This window comes from Carex rostrata, chromosome 4 (assembly GCF_964058835.1).
Source record: "Carex rostrata chromosome 4, lpCarRost1.2, whole genome shotgun sequence".
NCBI lineage: Eukaryota > Viridiplantae > Streptophyta > Magnoliopsida > Poales > Cyperaceae > Carex > Carex rostrata.
In genome coordinates, this window is record NC_135921.1 from 3,950,501 (window position 1) to 3,972,001 (window position 21,501).

General features: G+C 32.9%; 2 protein-coding genes and 1 long non-coding RNA gene across 3 annotated transcripts; 1 reads left to right on the top strand and 2 right to left on the bottom strand.

Annotated features, from left to right (window-relative positions):
- Positions 1–856: 856 nt before the first annotated feature.
- On the top strand, positions 857–1,984 carry BKI1 (BRI1 kinase inhibitor 1). The gene has a single exon (XM_078300610.1). It carries the CDS (start codon positions 907–909, stop codon positions 1,753–1,755), a length of 849 nt encoding a protein of 282 aa, XP_078156736.1. The 5' UTR covers positions 857–906; the 3' UTR covers positions 1,756–1,984.
- A 4,717-nt stretch (positions 1,985–6,701) lies between these two features.
- Positions 6,702–8,926, bottom strand: LOC144552878 (uncharacterized). The gene is made up of 4 exons (XR_013511257.1): positions 8,640–8,926; positions 8,020–8,457; positions 7,540–7,603; positions 6,702–6,957 (listed from the first exon to the last, which is right to left on the bottom strand). It is a non-coding gene; the product is annotated as an uncharacterized LOC144552878 (long non-coding RNA).
- Positions 8,927–18,527: 9,601 nt separating this feature from the next.
- LOC144552748 (alpha-amylase isozyme 3B-like) lies at positions 18,528–20,744 on the bottom strand. Its single transcript, XM_078300745.1, has 5 exons — positions 20,589–20,744; positions 20,299–20,431; positions 19,559–19,898; positions 18,966–19,431; positions 18,528–18,854 (listed from the first exon to the last, which is right to left on the bottom strand). The coding sequence occupies exons 1-5, from the start codon at positions 20,682–20,684 to the stop codon at positions 18,594–18,596; spliced, it is 1,296 nt and encodes a 431-aa protein (XP_078156871.1). The 5' UTR covers positions 20,685–20,744; the 3' UTR covers positions 18,528–18,593.
- Positions 20,745–21,501: the final 757 nt, after the last annotated feature.

The following is a 21,501-nucleotide window of genomic DNA, read 5'->3' on the forward strand; positions in this document are numbered from 1 at the left end:
GACCATTGACTGGAAATGGCTAATTAATTATGGACGGAATCAAAATAATTTGTCAGCACCGGTGAATTATAAATAAACCCATCACAATATCACATATATATACTAGAATAATAGATAAAAACCAAATAAATCATTCAGTCTTTTCATACATTTTTCCATATATATTTCCAATGATATTACGTGACACCATGACCTCTTAGTTGGCTGCGTTATGGGGTTAACTATGTCACATGCCTTGGAAATTTTTATCCTTTGTAATTTTTATTAATTGATTTGTGGTGCATATATGCATGATGTGATCAGACCAGAGGATATCTAGCCAATAACCATGCATGCACGTTGACTCAATCTATAGACCTTCAATAAATGCATTTTAATAGAAAAAATATATAATCTGCCATGAGACACCTCTCTTTATATAGTATAGCAGTCACCTAATATGCTAAATTTTGACAAGTTCTCAAGATTAATAAGCTGCTTGTTGGATTTTACAAGTATTTTGTTATTAAACTTGCACAAACATTCCACTAGGAAAGTGATGGTTTGTGTAAATTAAAGCTACCTTTTTGTGAAATTAATTTTAATAATTTACAACTAATCTTGAAAGACAATTAATAACGGTTAATAAATACAAGTTGTATAATTGGCCTACATTGGTGGCCAACATGACGCAAGTTAGAGAAAAAAAAGTTAAAATGTTGAACCATATTTCCTGTTCATCATCTTCACTACACAAAGCCACATTGAATGCTTCACCTTCTAAAGAACTAATATCCAATAAGGCAATAACTACCTTAGTATATATATAAACTACAAGTGAAAAATAAATAAATGCACCAATCTTCTCAAGTTCTCATCATATATTCCCTTGTCTCCTCCCCCACACATCATTCTCCCAAAAATTCCATGGACTCACCAAAACATTTGCTAATAAGAGAAAACAAGAAAGAAATAGAAGATAAGGTATCATCCCTTCCACCTCCCTCCTCCACTGTCTCCCCCTCTCATGAATTCTCTTTTACAATCTCTCTCCAATCCACCCCTCCCCCTCTCACACCAGCACTAAACATCACCAATAGTTGCACCGACAATGCATCGACGTCTTCTCTTACAACATTTGATCTATCACCGGCTGACAAAATTTTTTTGGGTGGCCAACTTCTGCCTCTCCAAGCCGTTTCCAACACAAAATCACGGCCTCGCAATTCAAATTCATCAGCAGAAAACTTCACTCTCCCTCTAGATCGTGTAGAGAGTGATCTTAGCCGAAGATATAACACATCAAATTATAGCAGCAAAAGCGAGACAACAAAAACAAAGCCCAAATCGATGTCCGATATATTCAGAATTTGGCGTGCAAAGAACGAAGATACTGAATTAAGGAATGATAACAAGACGAAAGCGAACAAGAAGAGGTTGGAATTGGGTCAAGTGTTGAAGAAGTTTATGGGCATGGTTGAGAATATTTTCTCAAACAATAGAAGAGAAAGAGAACGGCGAGATTTACAGAAGAGACCGCATTCCTTTTCAGTCCCGAGAGAAAGAGAGCGGTGGAGAAGGAGAACAAGGGGGCAGCGATCAGCCCCGGCTTCTATGAGAGGGTCTCCTTCGCATAGTGGGCATTTTTCCATGGGCTCAATAAATAAGCTCTCTTCTTCCTCGGATGAAAGCACGATGGAGGAGCTACAGAATGCGATCGAAGCCGCCATTGCGCATTGTAAGAGTTCGATTGGGACCAAGGAGGGTCAAGTGTAGATGGTAAACATCATGACAATTAAAAGGTATATATGAAAATTTTTGTTCTATTGGTTTTTATTCCTTCTGGATAATTTAACAATAAGGAGAAAAAGGTGTTTCATCTTTTTGTAATATATGGTTGTAGGTCAATTGTAAATTAGGAATCAAAAGTATGAATATAAATTTTGTACTTGTGTTGGGTAGATGAGACAGTCAGATATTATTGCTGCTTCTTGGTGGCTGTTTATATATGTGATGTTGAATATAATTAAGAAATGAGTTTCCACATAATAAAAAAGAGAACATTTTTTTATAGCCAGTGGATAATTAATTCATGGCTTATCCAATCATTACACACTCCTAATCAGAAAACAAGGATCTGAGAAATACAAATGATAGTACATTATATTATAAAAAAATGCTTATATAACAAATCCAAAAAACATATATATGCTGCATGTCTTCATTAAAATAACATCTATAATTAAGAAGGAAGACATAATTAAATTGGGATCAAATTTAGGAGTTGAGTTCAATAATTGGTCAACTTGGACGCCGTTATGGAATATGTCTGATTTTAAATTTTAAAAAAAAATATATTTTCTGAAAGTTGAATATTTAAAGTAATTTTCTAGAATTAAGTTAGAATTTTGAGTGCATGGTAAATTAATATATAGTGGTTAATTTTTATGCAGCACTTCAATTTTGTAAAACAAAAATTTCTGTGCTGCAATTTTTGTTGACGAAGTCCAAGAATTAAACAATAATATATTCGCAAGTTTATAACTTTTAGCTTATATTTTTTTTCTTCAAAATTAGTAAATAATTAAATAGGAACTTTCAACATTTTCTTGGAAATTGTCAGAGTTGATTAATTATGGTACTTAATATATTCCACCCAGAAACTTTTTTGTCACATTTTCTTCTCAAATTATATTGTTTATTTCACTTGTATATAAATATATATATTCCTTCTTAGTTGCAACTACAAAATTACCCATGCAGCTAACACAGTAATTAATCAGCTTCTAATCCAATAAATTTATAAAATGGGGTGGTCGACGCCATTTGATCTGCATCAAGATTCGTGCGGACAGTTGTAAGATTCATATAGATATATAAAGTGTGCAAGAATCTTAACATCGATCGAACAATTCCGACCGACCATCACACCGAATTTGATCTAATACTCAACAGACCTCCCTCACTACATTAATTTGGGGTAATTATATCTACATTCTAACAGTTGGCACATTAGTACCTCCTGATTAATTACAAATCTTAATGGCTTGTGAGAAATTATATCTGTCCTTGTATGGGCTGGTTTGTGGGCCCATGAGCCGACCATGTTTAGTCACAGACTGTTCTGAAATTGACCCAATCTCTACCCACTGTCCACTGACCATACCATCATGGGCCCACATTACGTAACTATCTACTAGTTTGTTTTATTTCTTTTAATATTGCCATGGGAGGTTTTTCAATTACAAAATTGAGGAAAAGATAATGGCTGTAAACTTATTTAATTTGAGATGAATGATGTTAGTTAGACCCATTAAACATGCATTTTTTTTTTTAAATTATAGGTTCCATTATTATGGCAATTCTGTTAGCATCACTATCGGTTATTTTACGAACAAATTGTACAATTGCTACAAAAATAAATTTATATATTCGCAAATTGTATAAAAATATTTTCTTATTTAACCTGAGATGAATGATGTTAGTTAGACCCATTACACATACATTATTTTATATTCTAGGTTCTATTATGGCAATACTTTTAGCATCACTATTGTTTATTTTACGAGAAAATTGTACAATTTGCAACAATTAATAAATTACAAAACATGTGAAAAATATGTAATGAAGTTGAGAAATATTTTGAGATCTTTTTGACATGTATACATAGACAGGTCTGTATTTTTGTTGATTATCATGAGAAAAAAACAATCCAATACAAGATTTTTTGAAGGTTATTTTGTCTACAAGTTGAGATCCATCTCTAATGCAGCAGCATACATGCACATATTGCATGGCTAACAGTATCAGATGTGTATCTAGCATGGACATAAATAATGGATGATAGCTTACGTTACCCTTCTAATTATCAGAAAACCACTGTTTTTTCTGGTACAATGAATACCACACTGCTACTGTACTGCAGTAGCATATAGCTAATCTGTATGGATTGCAACCTCTCATCTATAATTAATCATCACTTGTTATAGCATGTGCTCCTCCACCATTTATGAAAAATATATTTGTCGATATACATTGTATCTTGTAATAATCCTTAAAGTTTTGTACTAGCAAATATCATATGGTCCCTCCTTTAAATTAGTGTTGTTTGTCATCGCCTGCTAGCTAAGAGCATACGATTCAATTACAACAGTTGGTTTTATTAAAACTAGAAAACAAATCAGAAAAAAACAATCACTAACAAATGATCAGTGACATGTTTTGTTCTATGAACTTTGAGGAAAAATAAGAGTCGAGCCCTTATTTGTATATTGATTGAAGAAAAGTTTTGGTTTTACAGATAAAAATCTTTTGAAAGGAAGAAAACATAAAAACAAAAATAATATAATTGACGCATGCACTTCTACTGAGTATAGACTTATTCCACCAAGATGTGCATATCTTTTGATTGATCCCGAAAAATTATTGCACACCGTTCTCTTCAAATGACAAACTGCGAGACGAGGAGAATTTCCAATCCATTTTTCTGCATAGCCCCCTTTAGAGTGGGAAAAATGACATGACGGAGACGACTTTGGCACGGAACAACACAGCATGCGAGTCGATTACGTGCCATGACTTACGTGTCCCGTACTGTGACTATTCGCATGCCATGATCATCTTTAGAAAATTTGACACGGCACGTCACGCGAAAGATCTAGTTATGGCATGGCACGGCACGTAGTCACGCGAGTCACATGTAATTAATACCATTTAATCTTTATCAAATAGTGAATCTTGAATAAACTAACATAAATTATAATTAAATTGTCACGTGAGTCACGTTTGGTCACGGCATGTTTGGGCATGGCATGACTCCCGTGGCATGACCATTCGCGTGCCATGATCATCCCTTGACATTTTGGTCACGGCACGGCACGTGAAAAATTAACTTGATTACGGCACGGCGCGGCACGAGACTAAAATCACAACGTATTAGTCACAGCACAGCACTTGACTAAAATCATAACATGTTAATCACAGCATAGCACAGCACGGCACGACACGGCATGTTTTTTCCACTCTCTAGCGCTTCCATGCATATGATTTGCTTCGGTTTATGACAAAACATAACGAGAAAAATTCCAATTCATGCGTTTGATGTCACAAAATACACAACCTTGTTTTTATTTATATTTCAAATTTGAAAATTAAATGTCGAATTCACATTGTTGGTCTTGTACTTTAATGTCATGAGAGATGAGAGATGCGTGCACACAAAATTTTATGATTTTTTTAGCTTATTTATAATAGATTAAGTGGTAGAAAATAAAAAAAAATATAATTAACTATATAACTCATAAATTTTAAATGCATTAATTTTTGGAAATCTTGATTTAGTATAAAATAAATTCAAAAAAATTATAAAAGTTAAACGTGGACACACATTTCTCACGAAAATGAACAAGATCAACTGTTTAAATTCAACATTGACTTTCAAAATTTGAATTATAAATGAAAAAGTGAGTTTGTGATATTTTGCAGCAACAAATAACATGTGCCATTGAAACTCGATCTCCCCAAACATAAGTACTTGACAATAATACATAATGTGTAAGCTTTAAGCGTTTCAAAAAATTGTTTATATTTGAGCTTAAAAGTTTTTTAATCCTTTCTTTTGTACAAGTTATTTTATTTATGAATTTTTTTTTCTATCTAATAAATATTTGTTTCTCATGGCAAAGTCTTGAGAACAAATGCAACGAAAGATAATTTTAGGATGGAGGAGTAGGATGAAGCCGGATGATTATTTTGAAAACTTTTTTCAAAATTAAATTATCTGAATTTCAAATGTTCTGCTAAAATATAACGGTACATATATTTTCCTTTGGGCAGTCATATTTAACCAAAGAATTTTATATTGTGCTGTGGTTTAATGGTAATTAATTCTCTAATAACTATGTCATTGATGGTTTTGTTTAGCTGATGTTGGTGTATCTCTCTATCATGTCTTGAAAAGATAATTAATTAATTAAGAAGAAGCAACATGCCGACATCAATGGTGTTTTGTTTTTTGCAAGTAGCAACATCAAAGGTGTTTTTTTTTTTTTCAGGTGAAACAGTAGTTTTGTGGGTGATATAGAGACCTTATTTTTTTTTTCTTCTTTTTGTTGAAATCTCCGCAGAGGCTGGGAAGTCGTTAGCAGGGTTCAAACTCTCGACTTTTGAATAGCTAAAGTCTTAATTAGAACAACTTTTCTAGCTAACTATGCTACTGCCCATCTCATAGAGATCTTATTTTATTCATAAAAAGATTTATTCACTCACTAGTACAAAAAACCCCTTCACCGACGGTTGAAATACCCCTACACCGACTGTTATAGCGGCGTCAGTAAAGCCGGCGCCAGTGAATGTTACCTTTTACTGACGCTCTAAAAACAGTCACTGTTGGGTTCAACACTGACGGTTTTTAAAGCGTCACTGTTGGGTTCAACACTGATGCTTTTTAAACCGTCACTGTTGGGTTCAACACCGACGCTTTTAAAAACCGTCACTGTTGAGTACCAACACCGACGCTTTTAAAAACCGTCAGTGTTGAGTACCAACACCGACGCTTTTAAAAACCGTCAGTGTTGAGTACCAACACCGACGCTTTAAAAACAGTCAGTGTTGGACATGGTTCTGTTTGATTCTAGGCTAGCCTCCATATTTTTGCTAGCCATATATTACCATTCAACATTTATTGACGTTAAAAAATTAATATGCCACAATCACAAACAAAAGACACCAAACAAGTTAATTGCCATTCAAAACTATCCAAATTACATGCCATATATCCACAAAACACACAAAAGACACCAAATTATCCAAGTTAATTGGCATCTAAAATCTATTTACTTGACTTAAATAAAAAATGCTTCTCTTTCTTGCAACCTATAACTAATATAAAAGATAGTACCACCCGAAAAGAGATGACATTCAATTGACGAGGCCTATTCAACGTAATCAACCTCACATTGCTACTTCACCTAGTACAACCTACAGCTAGCAATTAGTGAAAATTAGAATCTGTGCCATTAAATTTAATGTCACAATGATAAAGTGTATGACAACTTGACAAGAGGGTAGTATGACAATATACCGTAGAAGTGTATTCACTCCATGCAAACTCACTCTGCAAATTATTCTCAAATTAATGCATTCTGGACAATCTACAACGCCAAATTTTTTGTTCTTTTTATAGAAATGTAAAGGAAAGTCTAAACTACATGCTTGCCAAGTTTCAGGATTTTTGTAATTTTCTAACTATTTTTAACAGATGCTTGAATGCAGGGGCAGATTGGTAAAAGATGCAGAAAACAGCATTTTTTGGAGATTCAGAAAGCCAACTTTAAAAATAGCTAGTAAATCATAGAAAAATGCTATGAATGTAAAATTTGGGTCTAAAGTGTGTGTTTTTGAGTCCTCTATCTGACTGTTCATGTGGATTTTTGGTTTGGACTTCTGATCAGCCTGCACTGGCTGATCTGTCACAGAAGGTCATTTGGGGTCTTTGAGGTACCAGTAGAATTTCAAGGGTCAAACTTTAAAGCATTTAGTGAACAAAAATAATGAACTTACCATCTCGTAGAGACATATTCAGTATAAGGAGGCTCCGAGTAAAGTTCCCCTGCTAGCCCCAAATCTGCAATTTTAACTATTCCATCCTTAACCAATTATTTATATAGAGCAATAACAATCATGACAGTTTTGCATTTAAACCCACACTGGCCTAATTAAACTTCAATGTTATGAATGCAGTTAGGCTCTGGTTTCCATTATGCCAAAGGAGTATGCTAAATTATTAGAAGTTGCGGTTTAAATTTAGTATGGTAAATAAGCTCTACTTGAAAGTTACATGCAGATGTTACTTGTTTCGTCTTCTTTTCTTTCTTTCTAATATACTTGTGTCATGATGCCATTTATCTTAGTAATTCTACCAAGATTGGATACAACAATGACAGTAGCAAAACATAAGCACAAATCTCATGGAGCAGACAATGGGTATCACGACTTAATTAATAAATAATAGCTGAAAGAATAAAAGTAAAATTGTATAACCTGTACATTTGACACCCAATCAAACTTCTTGCCAAATGGAAGATGCTTCTTCAGAGATACAAGTTCCCACTCTCGCATCTTGTGGGAATATTGATGTTATACCAATCTGAGTTATAGAATGTGAAATATCAAATAAGATCGAGATAGTCTAGTGATAATAAAAATTGGTGTTGTTCTTCTTTACAGGTTTTGTAAAGCTTGAAATCAAGATTGTTCACCAATTTATCATTGGGTGTCAATTTTATTTAATATGTGGGATTACCTATTTACAATTAACCAAGCAATTTCATAATCATGCATTTTACCAAGCAATTAACCAAGCCAGATTTCGGAAGACCATCTTAATTTGATTCAACAAGAAGAATTACAGCGCAGCGCCAAGGCCGTGAAGAATTTCTAGCGTCCGAACCTTCCCGTCAATTTTTCAGTTTTGAACCTCTGACATTGTATTATAACAAAAATTCACAAACAAATACTCATATTTTGACATAATTAATTCATACCAGAAGCAAATCAGAAAAGGGGGTACCAGTACCAGCATGACTCAAGTCCGATACTTTTAAGAAGTCCTAAAACAACAAAGAGCTCCCAAATTAAGAAGGGATTATCGAACCACTTACATCAGAGACCAGTGGCAGTGGCAGGAAGGAGTCGGAGGCAGAGAAACCGGCGGCAGTGGCAGCGTCAGAGGCGGAGGCAGAGAAACCGGTGCCGATCTGATGCGTCTGTGCTGGTGAGAGATCGAGAGAGGGATGGTGCCGATCTGATGCGAGAGAGCGAGAGAGAGATGGGTAGGGATGGTGCGGAGAGGGTTTAGTGCTGGGCGAAAAGGGTGAGGTCTGGCGGCTAGAAGGTTTTGTAAGAGAGCGAGAGAGACGGGGAGGGTTTATCGCAGAGGGAAATGAAGTTCGCTAAAATGAAAATATATAACCCGGGAACGAAGATTTCAGCGGCATATAAAAGAAAAATCACCGACGGTTTTAAAAAAAACAGTCAGTGTTGGTATTCAACGCTGACTTTTTTTTTTAAAACCGTCGGTGATTTTTTTTGGTAGAGAGTTAACAAATTTACAGGGAATAGAAATTCTTGATCTTAGTTTGCATTATTTTTTATGCATGAATATTTGTTGTTGGGTATTAAGTCCTAAAACAAATCAAACCATGAATATTTTTTTTCTCCAAACTCCAAACTCTAAAAAAAAATCAAACCAAGGACAACATATTCTCGTGCGTCTTCATTAACTCACGAAACAAGAGTTTATGTTGCTTTGTGTTGAGATGCATGTTTGTTGGGTGATACATTATTAATTAAGATATAAATAGTTGGTATATATTTCAGCAACTATAATTGTAAATTGATATTTCAGTCACAAATATAATTCCAATCCTATTTTTATATTTTATGAATTACAACAATAAAATATTTATTGCATCTATAAATTAAATTTAAACAATCAAACTTAATTATTAAATATCTTACAAAATATACACAGTGCATAAATATTTTAAAATGATCAAGGGAGAACATTGAACGTAACCAACCAAAAAATTCGAAAGTTTAATTATGTATGAGCTTCGATCTAACGAGAAATATTTATGGCCATATGATGCTTCAATTTTTGGTCAACTAGATGGATGGGTAAATAAAAATAAATTTTGATCAAACTTTGATGCAAGACAGTATAACTTACATCAATTTCACCATTTTTCTTCACACACACACACACATATATATGTGAATGTATAAAGTATACATCATATTTTAAATGTCTCATTTAAAAATTAAAAAATATTTTTAAAGCTAATCAATATTATCAAAACAAGAATTTATACTTTCAAAGAAAAATAAAATAAAGGACGAAACAGAAAAACAAAGTGTTTCAATCCTTTGAATTCGGTGTGGACCACCAAACGAGTACAAATTCAGAGTCGTAACTCAAAAACTGCTTTCAAATATTTTTTATTCCTTTTGGTAGAATCTCTATTGAGAACTATTAGTTTGGGTCGGGTCCCCACATGTCAGTGATACACTCATGCTCCATTCGATGAGGCACCTGCAATTCTGCTACAGAAAATCCATGTTCATGTTAAGTATGTATGTGCTCTTCACACCAGACCCATGAAAAACAGGTCAGTAAATCACTGACGGCTAAACGAAATAATCAGTAAATCAACCTACACTGACGGCTACAAAATAAACAGTCAGTAAATTTAGTAACACCGACTGTTTTAAAAGCGTCAGTGTTGGTTGTCAACACTGACGCTTTAAAAACTGTCAGTGTTGATATTAATACCGACTGTTTTAAAAGCGTCAGTATTGACCACCAACACTGACGGTTTTTACAGCGTCAGTGTTGAGTATCAACACTGACGCTTGAAAAATCGTCAGTGTTGGTGTTCAACACTGACGCTGTAAAAACCGTCAGTGTTGACAACCAACACTGACTGTTTTTTTTTAAAACCGTCAATGTTGATAACAAACACTGACTGTTTTTTAAGCGTCAGTGTTGAACAAAAACACTGACTGTTATTTAATAAAAGAGTCAGTGTAGGTATAGCAACACTGATGCTTTGGTTAAAACAGTCGGTGATTAAGGGTCGGTGAAGGGGTTTTTTGTACTAGTGACTGTAATGGTGTGTTTGGAGTCCGGGATTGTATAATTTGTTATTTTGATTAAGAGTAGGGTTAAAATAGCTGATTGTTTTTTCTCCAATCATGTTATTATCTATATTTTTAAAGTTCAAGTGGTCGATCCGAATCTCTCAATATGGCCTTGATATATAATAAAATGTGCTTGGAGATCAATTCTAATATGTTTTAGATTTTTTTTTTTACTAATTCTTAGATAGATATAAAATCGTTGTTTTTTAGACACCGAATCTTATGAAAAACTTTGATTTTGTATCTATTTAAAAAATAGTTAAAAAGGTTTAAAATATAAAATTTAGTTTTCAAACACATTTTAATATGGAGATAATATATGTTGAGCTAGTTGAATTAACTATTTGGACTTTGAAAACAAAAATAAGAATGTGAGACATAATTAGGCAAGGAAAATAATGTGACATTTTAACTCTACTCTTTTATCAATATCACAACTGATTTTGCTAACAATTATTAACTAGTAGTAATGTTAAAGTTAGTGTCGGTTCTGAAGATTTTGGAGTCTAGAATGAGAGATTTGTTCCAATTGAGATAACTCGGTATATTATTGAAAAAAAAGGCTTCACTTATAAAGACAAAACCTCACCTCGTGAGGACATAAAATTCGAATTCTGCCAATTGAATTTAGAGTCGATACTAGCTAGAAGAACACAAATCTGAAATCTCTAACCCTCATTTGAACCCCAATTAACATCTGACATCCGCAAGATATCTATATTCAAAGCAGCAGCAGAACGAGATCGTGGGAGGAGCTTGGGTTTCTTCCCTCGTTTCACAGTGAAGGCGATGAAAGTTTGGATGAAATGTTAGAAATTTCTTTGTTTTTTTTTTACCATATACAAACTATTTTTTTTTTTGGTCCTCTTGGATTTTGAAGTCCGAGGCCATCACTCTGGGTATCCTGGAGAAGAATCGAGCTTGATTAAGGTCAGTAAAGCAGAAACTAATCACTAGTAAAACTAATTCTGGAAAGTGATGTAATAATAATATAACATGTTATTATAAAAAAGTTTAATATAAAAATGTTCTAATAATTATGGTTTTTAGAAGAAGAAAAATTAGAGGTCTAATCTTTTAAATTATATATTTATATATATATTTTTTAAATTCAATCTTAGCGGAGGACATTTATTTATCAAATTAAAGGCCTATTCTTTCATAATGATTATTGCTGGACATAAAAAAAAAAAAAAAAACTATATCTAGTAATGAATTTTAGATTTTATAATTTTGCGAATTAATTGTGTTAAACTCATGAGAGAATGTCTTCAATCATAGAAGTCCGACGATGAGATCCTAGAAATATTACTAATTTGACAAAGTCTTAGATGGGCATTAAATGGAAGACATCAGCTAGAAGTTGAATACCCCTGAAATTATGGGATTGTGTTAGTGGTCACATTACAGCTGCACTCCTTGTAGCTGCCTGTTAGTAGTACGTAGGTGGTTAAATTATTATTTTTTATCATGTCTCAATCATTTAGGTCCTGTTCGGTAGAAGAGTGAATGTTACTGTTCACATGAGAAGAAAAAAAATTCACTCAGACTGATTTTTTTTTCCACGTGAACAGTACAAATTAGTTCAAAAAATTTTCAATCCCATTTCCATACCCATTCCTATATAGATCTGCCGAACACGCCCTTAGTTTCTTCGGTACAAATTTTTTTAAACTTATAATATATCAAAATAAAATTATTAGATGTTATCAATATTATTTTCAATACATTTACATGAAAAATATCACATTCGATTTTATTTTTATATAAATTAATTAATAAAAAAATAATATCTAAAAATTATTCACATTAATACATTGTTGTAAGCTTTTGATAATAAAAAAAATTTCAAATATTATAGTATTTTATATGTTCATATAAAAATGATATAGATTATAATTTTTTTAAGTTAGTAGCAACATCTACTAATAATTTTATTGATAAATAACATATTTACAACGAGTCAAATAATCTTTCTATTTCTAAATTTAAACTCCTTTATTCTCATAATTTTTTATCTAAACAACTCTAACCAACTAATTATACTTATTTACACTCTTAATCATTTTATTACCTCATTTTTCATTTCTCTCCATGACCGGATCTGCTTTTGTCTAATAGTTGTTGCACTCCGACTATCAAATCTACTCAACATCAGGCTCCAATCAAGATAGATAGAAACACTAGGTTCTGAACTCTGACAATACCACGCTATTAGCTTCGCTCGACTCTCTCCCCTCTCTCTCATTCTCCTCTCCGCTCAAAGAGGAGACGAGAGAGAGGGGAGAGTATTGTAATTAATGTCGGGAGTGAGGTCTAGAAGGGGTGGTGGAGGGAGAGGTGGCTGAGGTACATCTCGGATTTGAGGTTTTATTTTATTTCTCAATATATATTATATCTAACGATTTGAGGGTTTAGAGTTCAGGGTTCGATTCGGTTCGGTTAGGTTCGGTTTAAAAAATATATTAGTGAATCTATTTAAAATTATGTTTAATTTACTTATTAAAACATTATTCATTATTCGTTGCGATGTCGTTTTAAAATTCAATACAGAGTGATGTTTATTTAATGTTAAAATATTATTCATTATTCGTTGCGATGTCGTTAACGATTTTCTAATACTAAAAACAAATATTATCAGTCTTAAATAAGACAGGACTTTTACTTTTGATAGCACCTCCTACAATTATATGTCTTGGCTAGTAATTAAGAAACAAAATTTGGATTCTTTTGAGTATCTAACGGCATTAATACAGGGTTATATTAATTATTAGTGGTGTTGTCAACTTGTCATCCTTAAATTAAATTAGGAAATGACAGAAACTTTTATGATTTTGATTTGACTAGGCGGATCAATTATCAATGAAGGTTGTAACTAAAGGATCTCAATATGTGATTTATATTAAATTAATGTTCTAAATAGTGATTATCGCAGCATTACATTCATTATTGCATCATCTATCTAACTGAATCTAAAATGAAATAAAAAATATATAATTGTATATGATTTTTTATATAATTTATATATATTAAAATATTATTAGTATTGTAAAGTTAAATTTCATTTTCAGCTAAATTTTTTATATTATTAATTTTTATTTATTTTTTATCTCAATTGTTTGAAAATCTGACTCTGCTTTCGAGTGAAATTCAGATCTTTTATTTCAATCCGACACAAATCTCAAACACCTACACATTGAGGGTCTGTTCGGCCCACTATTGGAAATGAGTGTAGGCATAGGAATTGAACTGTTTTTTTTACTGTTTCTGTGAACTGAATTTTTTTTTTCCACGCGAACAGTAACGGAGCCGAACAGACCCCAAAGAAAAACTAGGGAAAAAAATAATAATCATGTGAATTTCCTCAGAGACATGCGCACCCATGGGAACTGAATTCACATCCTCTCAGGTTACCGGACGGAGTACAATTGAATTGGACGGCTCAAAATTGTTCTTTTTAATTTGGCACGAATATCAAAGCACAAATAATACTACCCCTGTGCCATCCCAAGAAAGAACCGGCTGAGAGTAAATCTGGACCGTCCGTTTCAGTTGTGTTGAATCAGGTACCTGGAAGGATACAGATCCATGGGAACTAGTGTTGTAAGCTTTGAATCATGGTGTTGAGACAGATTTAGTAGGTTAGACCATTTCAAGCTTTGAATCAGATTTACTAGGCTAGACATTTCATACAATACCCAACAAAAATTGTAACGATGTCCTTTTAATATTTTTCTTAGAAATAAGAAAAGTAATAACAACTTGAAACACATACTAAAAAAAATAAGGTACGTATCAACTTGCTGACATTCAGATAGTATTTTAAGAAACAAATATGGATTTTAATTAACAGATCAATGCCAAGTATCAATCTATTAATTGTTTTGATTCTTCTCTCATAATGCTCACAATTTTGTTAGATAAACAAAAATAGTATCTCTGAAGTAGTTGGTTTGCGATTTTTTTTTTTTTTTTTGGGATATTGTACTAAATAAATAACCGCTTTTTCCATTCAATTTTGTTGCTGCGGCATTATGTATTGAAAGTTTTGAAATTTAATTCTATTTCAAAAAAAAAAAGGTATATTTTATTTCATGGAGATAGGTCCATAAGAAAATTTTAAATTACTGGTTATTGTCATTATTTCATCAATTTTTATAGTTAATTCATCTCGGTAAGATTCAAATTAAGATTTAATTGTTATTGTGTAAGTTCAGTTAATTAATTAAGTCAAGTTTTAGTATTAATAATAAAAATCTCAATTGTACTATTATGTGCCAAATTTGTTAATATTAAGCTCAGGTAGCAAAAGAAGTAATCAAAAAAATTTAAGGTTCATATAAGAATTGCGTAATGCTAACAAATTGAATTGTATAGGTACATAATTATAAGTAAATCTTTAAATAAAGTTTTAATTTAGTCTTAATCTAAGACAAAATAAATTTATAATTCAATTGAATTATTTTTCTCACTCTTAACAAACAATGTCAATCTTTTTTTTCTAAAAAAAAAAACCTTTGTGTTTGTGTACAATATTGGATAATTTAGATAACATATATTATTTTTGGAAATATTATTTTAAATTTAATAGTAATTATAAGTAAATAAAGTGTAACTAGTTGTAACAACAGATTCCAAGAAAAATACAAATTACAATATTTCTATATAAAAATATAATTATTTCTAAAATAGTATTCAAACAAGTGAGTTGAAGCATTTAAATAAAGTAACAATATAATAGTAATTGGGTTTCTCCAATATCTCATATGAGCAAATTATGAGTGGTGCATTACTTCTAACATGTATAATTTGACACAATGAGTATTTTATATATAACAATATAAAATTTATTCATGCACATTTTATGTTTGTTCACTTGAATTAATAATATCAATTGTATGTCATTCAAAGCAACTGAAAAAAAAAGTAAACAAACGCAAAATATGTGTTGCACTAGGAAATGCAAAGTATGTGAAATAAGGACAATTACCGAAATTAAGTACACAGGTCTAATAAATAGTCGCGATAAATATATATATATATATATATATATATATATAGAGTACGGCTAACGCGCTTCCTCTAGCATATGGGCCGAAATGCTTCTGGTGGAAATTTGAAATTTGAAAATCCAAAAAGTCGATCTGAACCGTTCATCTCCTTCTCCATATTAATATCTGCTTGGAGACCAAATTTTACATTTTTCTGAAATTGTTTACTATTTATTAAGCCACTTTGAAAATCGCTGATCCAACGGTGGCTTAACAAAACAGTAAAACCATTGGATCAGCGATTTTCAAAGTGGCTTAATAAATAGTAAAAAATTTCAGAAAAATGTAAAATTTGGTCTCCAAGCATATATTAATATGGAGAAAAAGATGAACGGTTCAGATCGACTTTTTGGATTTTGAAATTTCAAATTTCCACCGGAAGCATTTCGGCCCATATGCTAGAGGAAGCGCGTTAGCCGTACTCTATATATATATATATATAGAGGAGGGTTCAAATGCATCCAAATTTTTGTGCACCCAAATGCACCCTATCCTTTTTCTCCGTTTTCAAAGTCCGAATAGTCAATCCGAACCGTTAGATGCAATCTATATATTAAGATGTACTTGGAGACCAAATTTTACATTTTTTGGAATTTTTTTACTATTTATTAAGCCACTTTGAAAATCGCTGATCCAATGGTCCAGAAAATGCAAAATCAGCGATTTTCAAAGTGACTTAATAAATAGTAAAAAAATTCCAAAAAATGTAAAATTTGGTCTACAAGCACATCTTAATATATAGATCGCATCTAACGGTTCGGATTGACTATTCGGACTTTGAAAACGGAGAAAAAAGATTTTGAAAGATATGGCGCATTTGGGTACACAAAAATTTGGGTGCATTTGAACCCTCCTCATATATATATATATATAGAGAGAGAGAGAGAGAGAGACTAATGTGTTTTCGGTAGCATATGGGCTGAAATACACACGGTCAAAATTTGAAATTTCAAAATCCAAAAAGTCGATCTGAACCGTTCATCTTGTTCTCCATATTAATATTTGCTTGGAGACCAAATTTTACATTTTTCTGAATTTTTTTACTATTTATTAAGCCACTTTGAAAATCGTTGATCCAACGGTTTTACTGTTTTGTTAAGCCACCGTTGGATCAGCAATTTTCAAAGTGACTTAATAAATAGTAAACAAATTCAGAAAAATATAAAATTTGGTCTCCAAGCACATATTAATATGGAAAACAAGATGAACGGTTCAGATCGACTTTTTGAATTTTGAAATTTCAAATTTGGACCGTGTGTATTTCAGCCTATATGCTACCGAAAGCACATTAGCCTATCTCTCTCTCTCTCTATATATATATATATATATAATAATAATAATAATAATAATAGACTGGTCATGTTAACTATTTTTTTTCGTAAATTAAATTCGTTTATGAATAGAAATCAGAAAAAAAAAATGTTTAAACTGTGATAAATTGTAAAATATTATAAATAAAAAATAGTTGAACAATTTTTAATGTTAAAAAAAATTGAATGGATTTAAAATTAGTATTTAAAAAATAACCAAAAAAATTCTAATAATATGGTAACGGGGCGTGATGTGTTATTTATCATGCCACTAAAGACGGATCTACATATAGAGTACTGCTCCACCTACCTAGTGTGCTTTCATATAATAATTGTTGGATGCACTTCGATTTTCATCCAGAGTGTATCTTGACACAAATTTAATACTTGTTGTATCGAAACACACTAGATAAGTGTATATTGTAAAACACCATAGGCTCACTCTTAAACACCATAGGCTCACTTTTATAAAATCGACATTCATATTTTCAGCATGAAAATTTTATATGATTGACATCTAATGTGTATGTTTGACACCGATAGCTTAAAAGTCATTTTATATGATTGATATCTATTGTGTATGTTTGTCATCGATAGCTTAAAAGTCTGTCTCTGTACGTGCACGTGATGTGAATATGTTAGCAACAGATGTATTTTTATGATGAAAAACTGGTCGTGGCATGATTTTTTTTCCTCAATACCAATAACTAAAGTTGTTAGAAACAAAAAAAAAATGTTCAGAGAACAAACCATGAATAGTTCATCAATTAATTTTAACAAGTCCGTTAATTTAGTATAATTTAGTTTAGTGATCCTTCATTCAGAATGTGACCGCTCTGTAACAACATGCTTGTACATACATACTGTGATTCACGTGTTTGATGTTGTGTTCATTTGTATACTATAATTATTTTCCGAAAATATAACAAATCACGATACAATATATGGAACGAGCATACAAGTCACTCAGAACGTTTTTTCGAACATTTTTTTTTTTTTACAAGAACATTATTCCTTTATCTTTATATAATTTTTCTATTTTTTTTTCCATTAGAGAGAAATCTAAGGTAACATAATATTTCTTTTTAGTTCCAGACCATCCGATCAAAATTCGTACAATTCTCCGGATTCTGATCGGACGGTTCGGATCTATACAGAAATATTATGATTATCTCGAAGAATATGGATTCACCAATCACAAATGGTTCACTAAAGCTCATGTCTTCGTTTAAATATGAAGCAATCTCGGTCCGTTGTGTACCTTATCTATTACATGTATGTTTTATATTCAAAACCCACAAGTTATTTTACGAACTAATTGGGCTTGGGCTTATTGCCAGACTGATAATCCAGAAAAAAATTATTTCACACATTTTATCTTTATTTTGTTACCAGTAAAATGTTACTCTAGACAAACAAAATTGTTCAATTAAAATACAATTCAAACCTGGAGAACTAAATTAACTACAACTTATTTGCAAGCTGATTAAATATACTTGCTAAAAAAATTCATCAAGAAAAATTATACACTCTCTATCTCTCTGAAGTGATGCTACAAATTGTGACTCTTCTCCCAAATGGAGTAACTGTCACCATGTGCTGCAACATGGAAATCAGACGGAATCAGGTTGCCGACATCAAATCTTGATCCAAGCTTCGTAATCACTTTCTCATCGATCACTGCAATGTAGAAATCTCCATCGGCAACCAGGATGCGTAGTGTGCTGCCTGAATGGATGTCGTTTCGCGATCTGATAGCAGCCAATTCTGATATCGGTCCTTTCAGTCCCCAGTCGAACAAATGATCATAAAACTACACATAAACAGAGCAAAACATTGAACATAATAATAGTGGAGTGACTAACTTTCTCCCAAAAATTTCACAGATACACATAAACTGAATTTCAATGAACAATATTCTTACAATGCAAGGTATTCCCGGGTGAGTCAAGATGTAAGCATAGCCTTGCATGACTTTGTCTGACGGGAAAGGCCACATGCTCTGTGTTGATCCAGTGTCATGGTTGTCGATAAACGTGACCGACTTCTCAGGCCACCAACCAAGCATGCCGGGAGCCTTTCCATTTCCATCGCGCATCCGCCATAGTTCTCCTTGCACTGCCGCCTGGAGCACACCCTTTGTAGTAAAGTCGAATGCTGTTGCGGGACCACCAACTGCCTGGGCCCAGTTCACCAGCTCCTGTCTAGCTCCGTCTTGGTTGCTTGAAGGTTTGCCGTCCCCATTGTATGAAAGTGAACTCCATATCTCTGCCACAACAAAACTTGGAGAGGTGTTTTGAACATAAATCTTAGCAACACTGGCTGAATAGCCCTTTGCAAAGTCAAGGCGCCAACCATCAAAACCAACATCAGTCTTGAGCCAGTTCAACCTGCAACATGTCATGAAAGTTACACTATTGCAAGAGCATATGAGGTTTTAACTTTCAACCTCATGTTGCGTAAAATCTTGAAATAATCAACATATATATAAATTAACATTAAAAATATTTAAAATACCAATCAGAAAGCTCTTGCTGGACACGAGAGTTAAGATGGTCAATATCGGGAGCAGCTCCAAAATCAGCTCCTGTATCAGGTTTACCAGTGCCATCTGAGTACTGGGTGTCGTCACGGCATATCATCCCTGGTCCCCAGTCGAGGCGGTTGTCAGATGTGCCGCCCTCAAAAATGCAATAGATGCCTCGGCTGTCCTTGTAATCAGCACAACGGTGGTTGATAACGATGTCAGCAACACATTGTATGCCCTTTGTATGGAAGGCACTGATCAGCGCCATCAGCTCTGCCTCAGTGCCATATTTTGAGGAGTTTAGGTCATATAGCCGTCCCGGCATGTAACCTATTAAATGGTGTCACGGATATTATAACTTAGATAAAAATTAGCCAGTAATGCATAATTTTTATGGAAATTATATTATGCTGAGTTTAATTACTACAACTTTTAATTAATATGATCCTCACAAGAGAAATCTCGGAGTTGAGCCTGGAGGTTTTCGCTCTTTCATGACAAGCGGCCAAATGGATCTTTAAAAGTTGTTCATAACAAAAATAAATAAATATATTAATTTTCGTGATAAATATATAAGTTGTTCTTGCTCTTTTTATTTTTGTCAAAACTAGCTAGTTAGCAACATTGTGCAAATTAATCATTTATCATATGTAGTTCTTAAAAAAATATTAGTATATATATATATATATACTTCTAGCTAGACAGTGATGATTATTATGTATGTATTAACCTTGTGGAGAAACAGAATGAGAAGGTGGTGGAAGCCAAACGTGCGTAACACCGGTACTGGCAATGTCGTCGACTTGGCCCTTGAGGAAGTTGTACCATCCTCCTTGCTTCCTCCATGACTCCCAGTTGAAACCCTACCAACAATAATATATGGAATAGCCTCTCATTCTACGAATTAGTTTGTTTGCATTGATCGAACAAATTAGGTATGACTATTAATGACAAGTAAGAAATGTTTTCACAAATAAAGTGAACGTATTGTTTCATAAAAAAGAATTAATTTAATTTTACCTGAAAAAGGATCTGATGGTCAGCTTGAGCTAAATTGAAACCTACTGATAATAAAGCTACCAACACCAGCAAAAGAGCAACTAAAATCTTCTCCATCCCTTTCTCGTTTTGATTTATATATCTTTCTCAAAACAAGAATCTATGAAACAGTGGAATATGTATGAGTTAATTTGTTATGTTTGGTGAATTGACATGCAACATGTGTGGTGGTGTGTGTGTGTGTGTATATAGGCATGATGGTGAGCAAATTTGTGGGCTAAATCTGATATGTGCTTCAATCTCTTTATCCTTCAAAGCATTTAATATTGCAAAACCCAATAAAATTTCAGTTGGAAGGTGAGTGGATAAGGAATGAAATAAGGGGCTTTTATTAACTGTACATTGTAATATATAAAGTTAGAAACAACGGCTTATTGGGTAAAAGCCGAAAGGAGATGAAGCCGTGTAGAAGCAATAGCACAAGTCCAGCTGTACCAGATCCGTATCCTCCCACCTGACTCAAAAAAATTGAAATGGACGGCCCAAATTTAATATCAGTCAGTGTCTATTCGGATGATGAGGGGCAGTATTATTTGTGCTTTGAGATTCGTGCCAAGTTAAAAGTTTCAATCTTGGATCGTTCGATTTAATTGTACTGACTGTAACCTGAGGGGATGTGAATTCAACTGTACCAGTATAATCTGGAACCAATAATGCCTTATTGGTGGATTCTAGGTTATAGCCGTGTGATCTAAATAAATATTTGTGCAGATTAAGTGCTGACGAATTTTGATGCGGATTGGATGATTCCCACTGTATATGAAACTGAATTTGATCTGATGCCCATCAAACCTCCCCTCTCTCTAGTTGCTAGTTGGTAGCCAAATGAAAAAGAAATTTTTTTTTTTTTTTTTGAGAAAAAGTGAAGATCATG

What these genes read in the sequence shown, in the direction of transcription:
- LOC144552748 (XM_078300745.1), bottom strand. Translation starts at nt 20,684, where the DNA reads ATGGAGAAGATTTTAGTTGCTCTTTTGCTGGTGTTGGTAGCTTTATTA. An exon ending in ACCATCAGATCCTTTTTCAG is followed by an intron (nt 20,432 to 20,588) that starts GTAAAATTAAAT and finishes TATTGTTGGTAG; the next exon opens with GGTTTCAACTGGGAGTCATG. An exon ending in CAGCAAGAGCTTTCTGATTG is followed by an intron (nt 19,432 to 19,558) that starts GTATTTTAAATA and finishes GACATGTTGCAG; the next exon opens with GTTGAACTGGCTCAAGACTG.
- BKI1 (XM_078300610.1), top strand. Translation starts at nt 907, where the DNA reads ATGGACTCACCAAAACATTTGCTAATAAGAGAAAACAAGAAAGAAATA.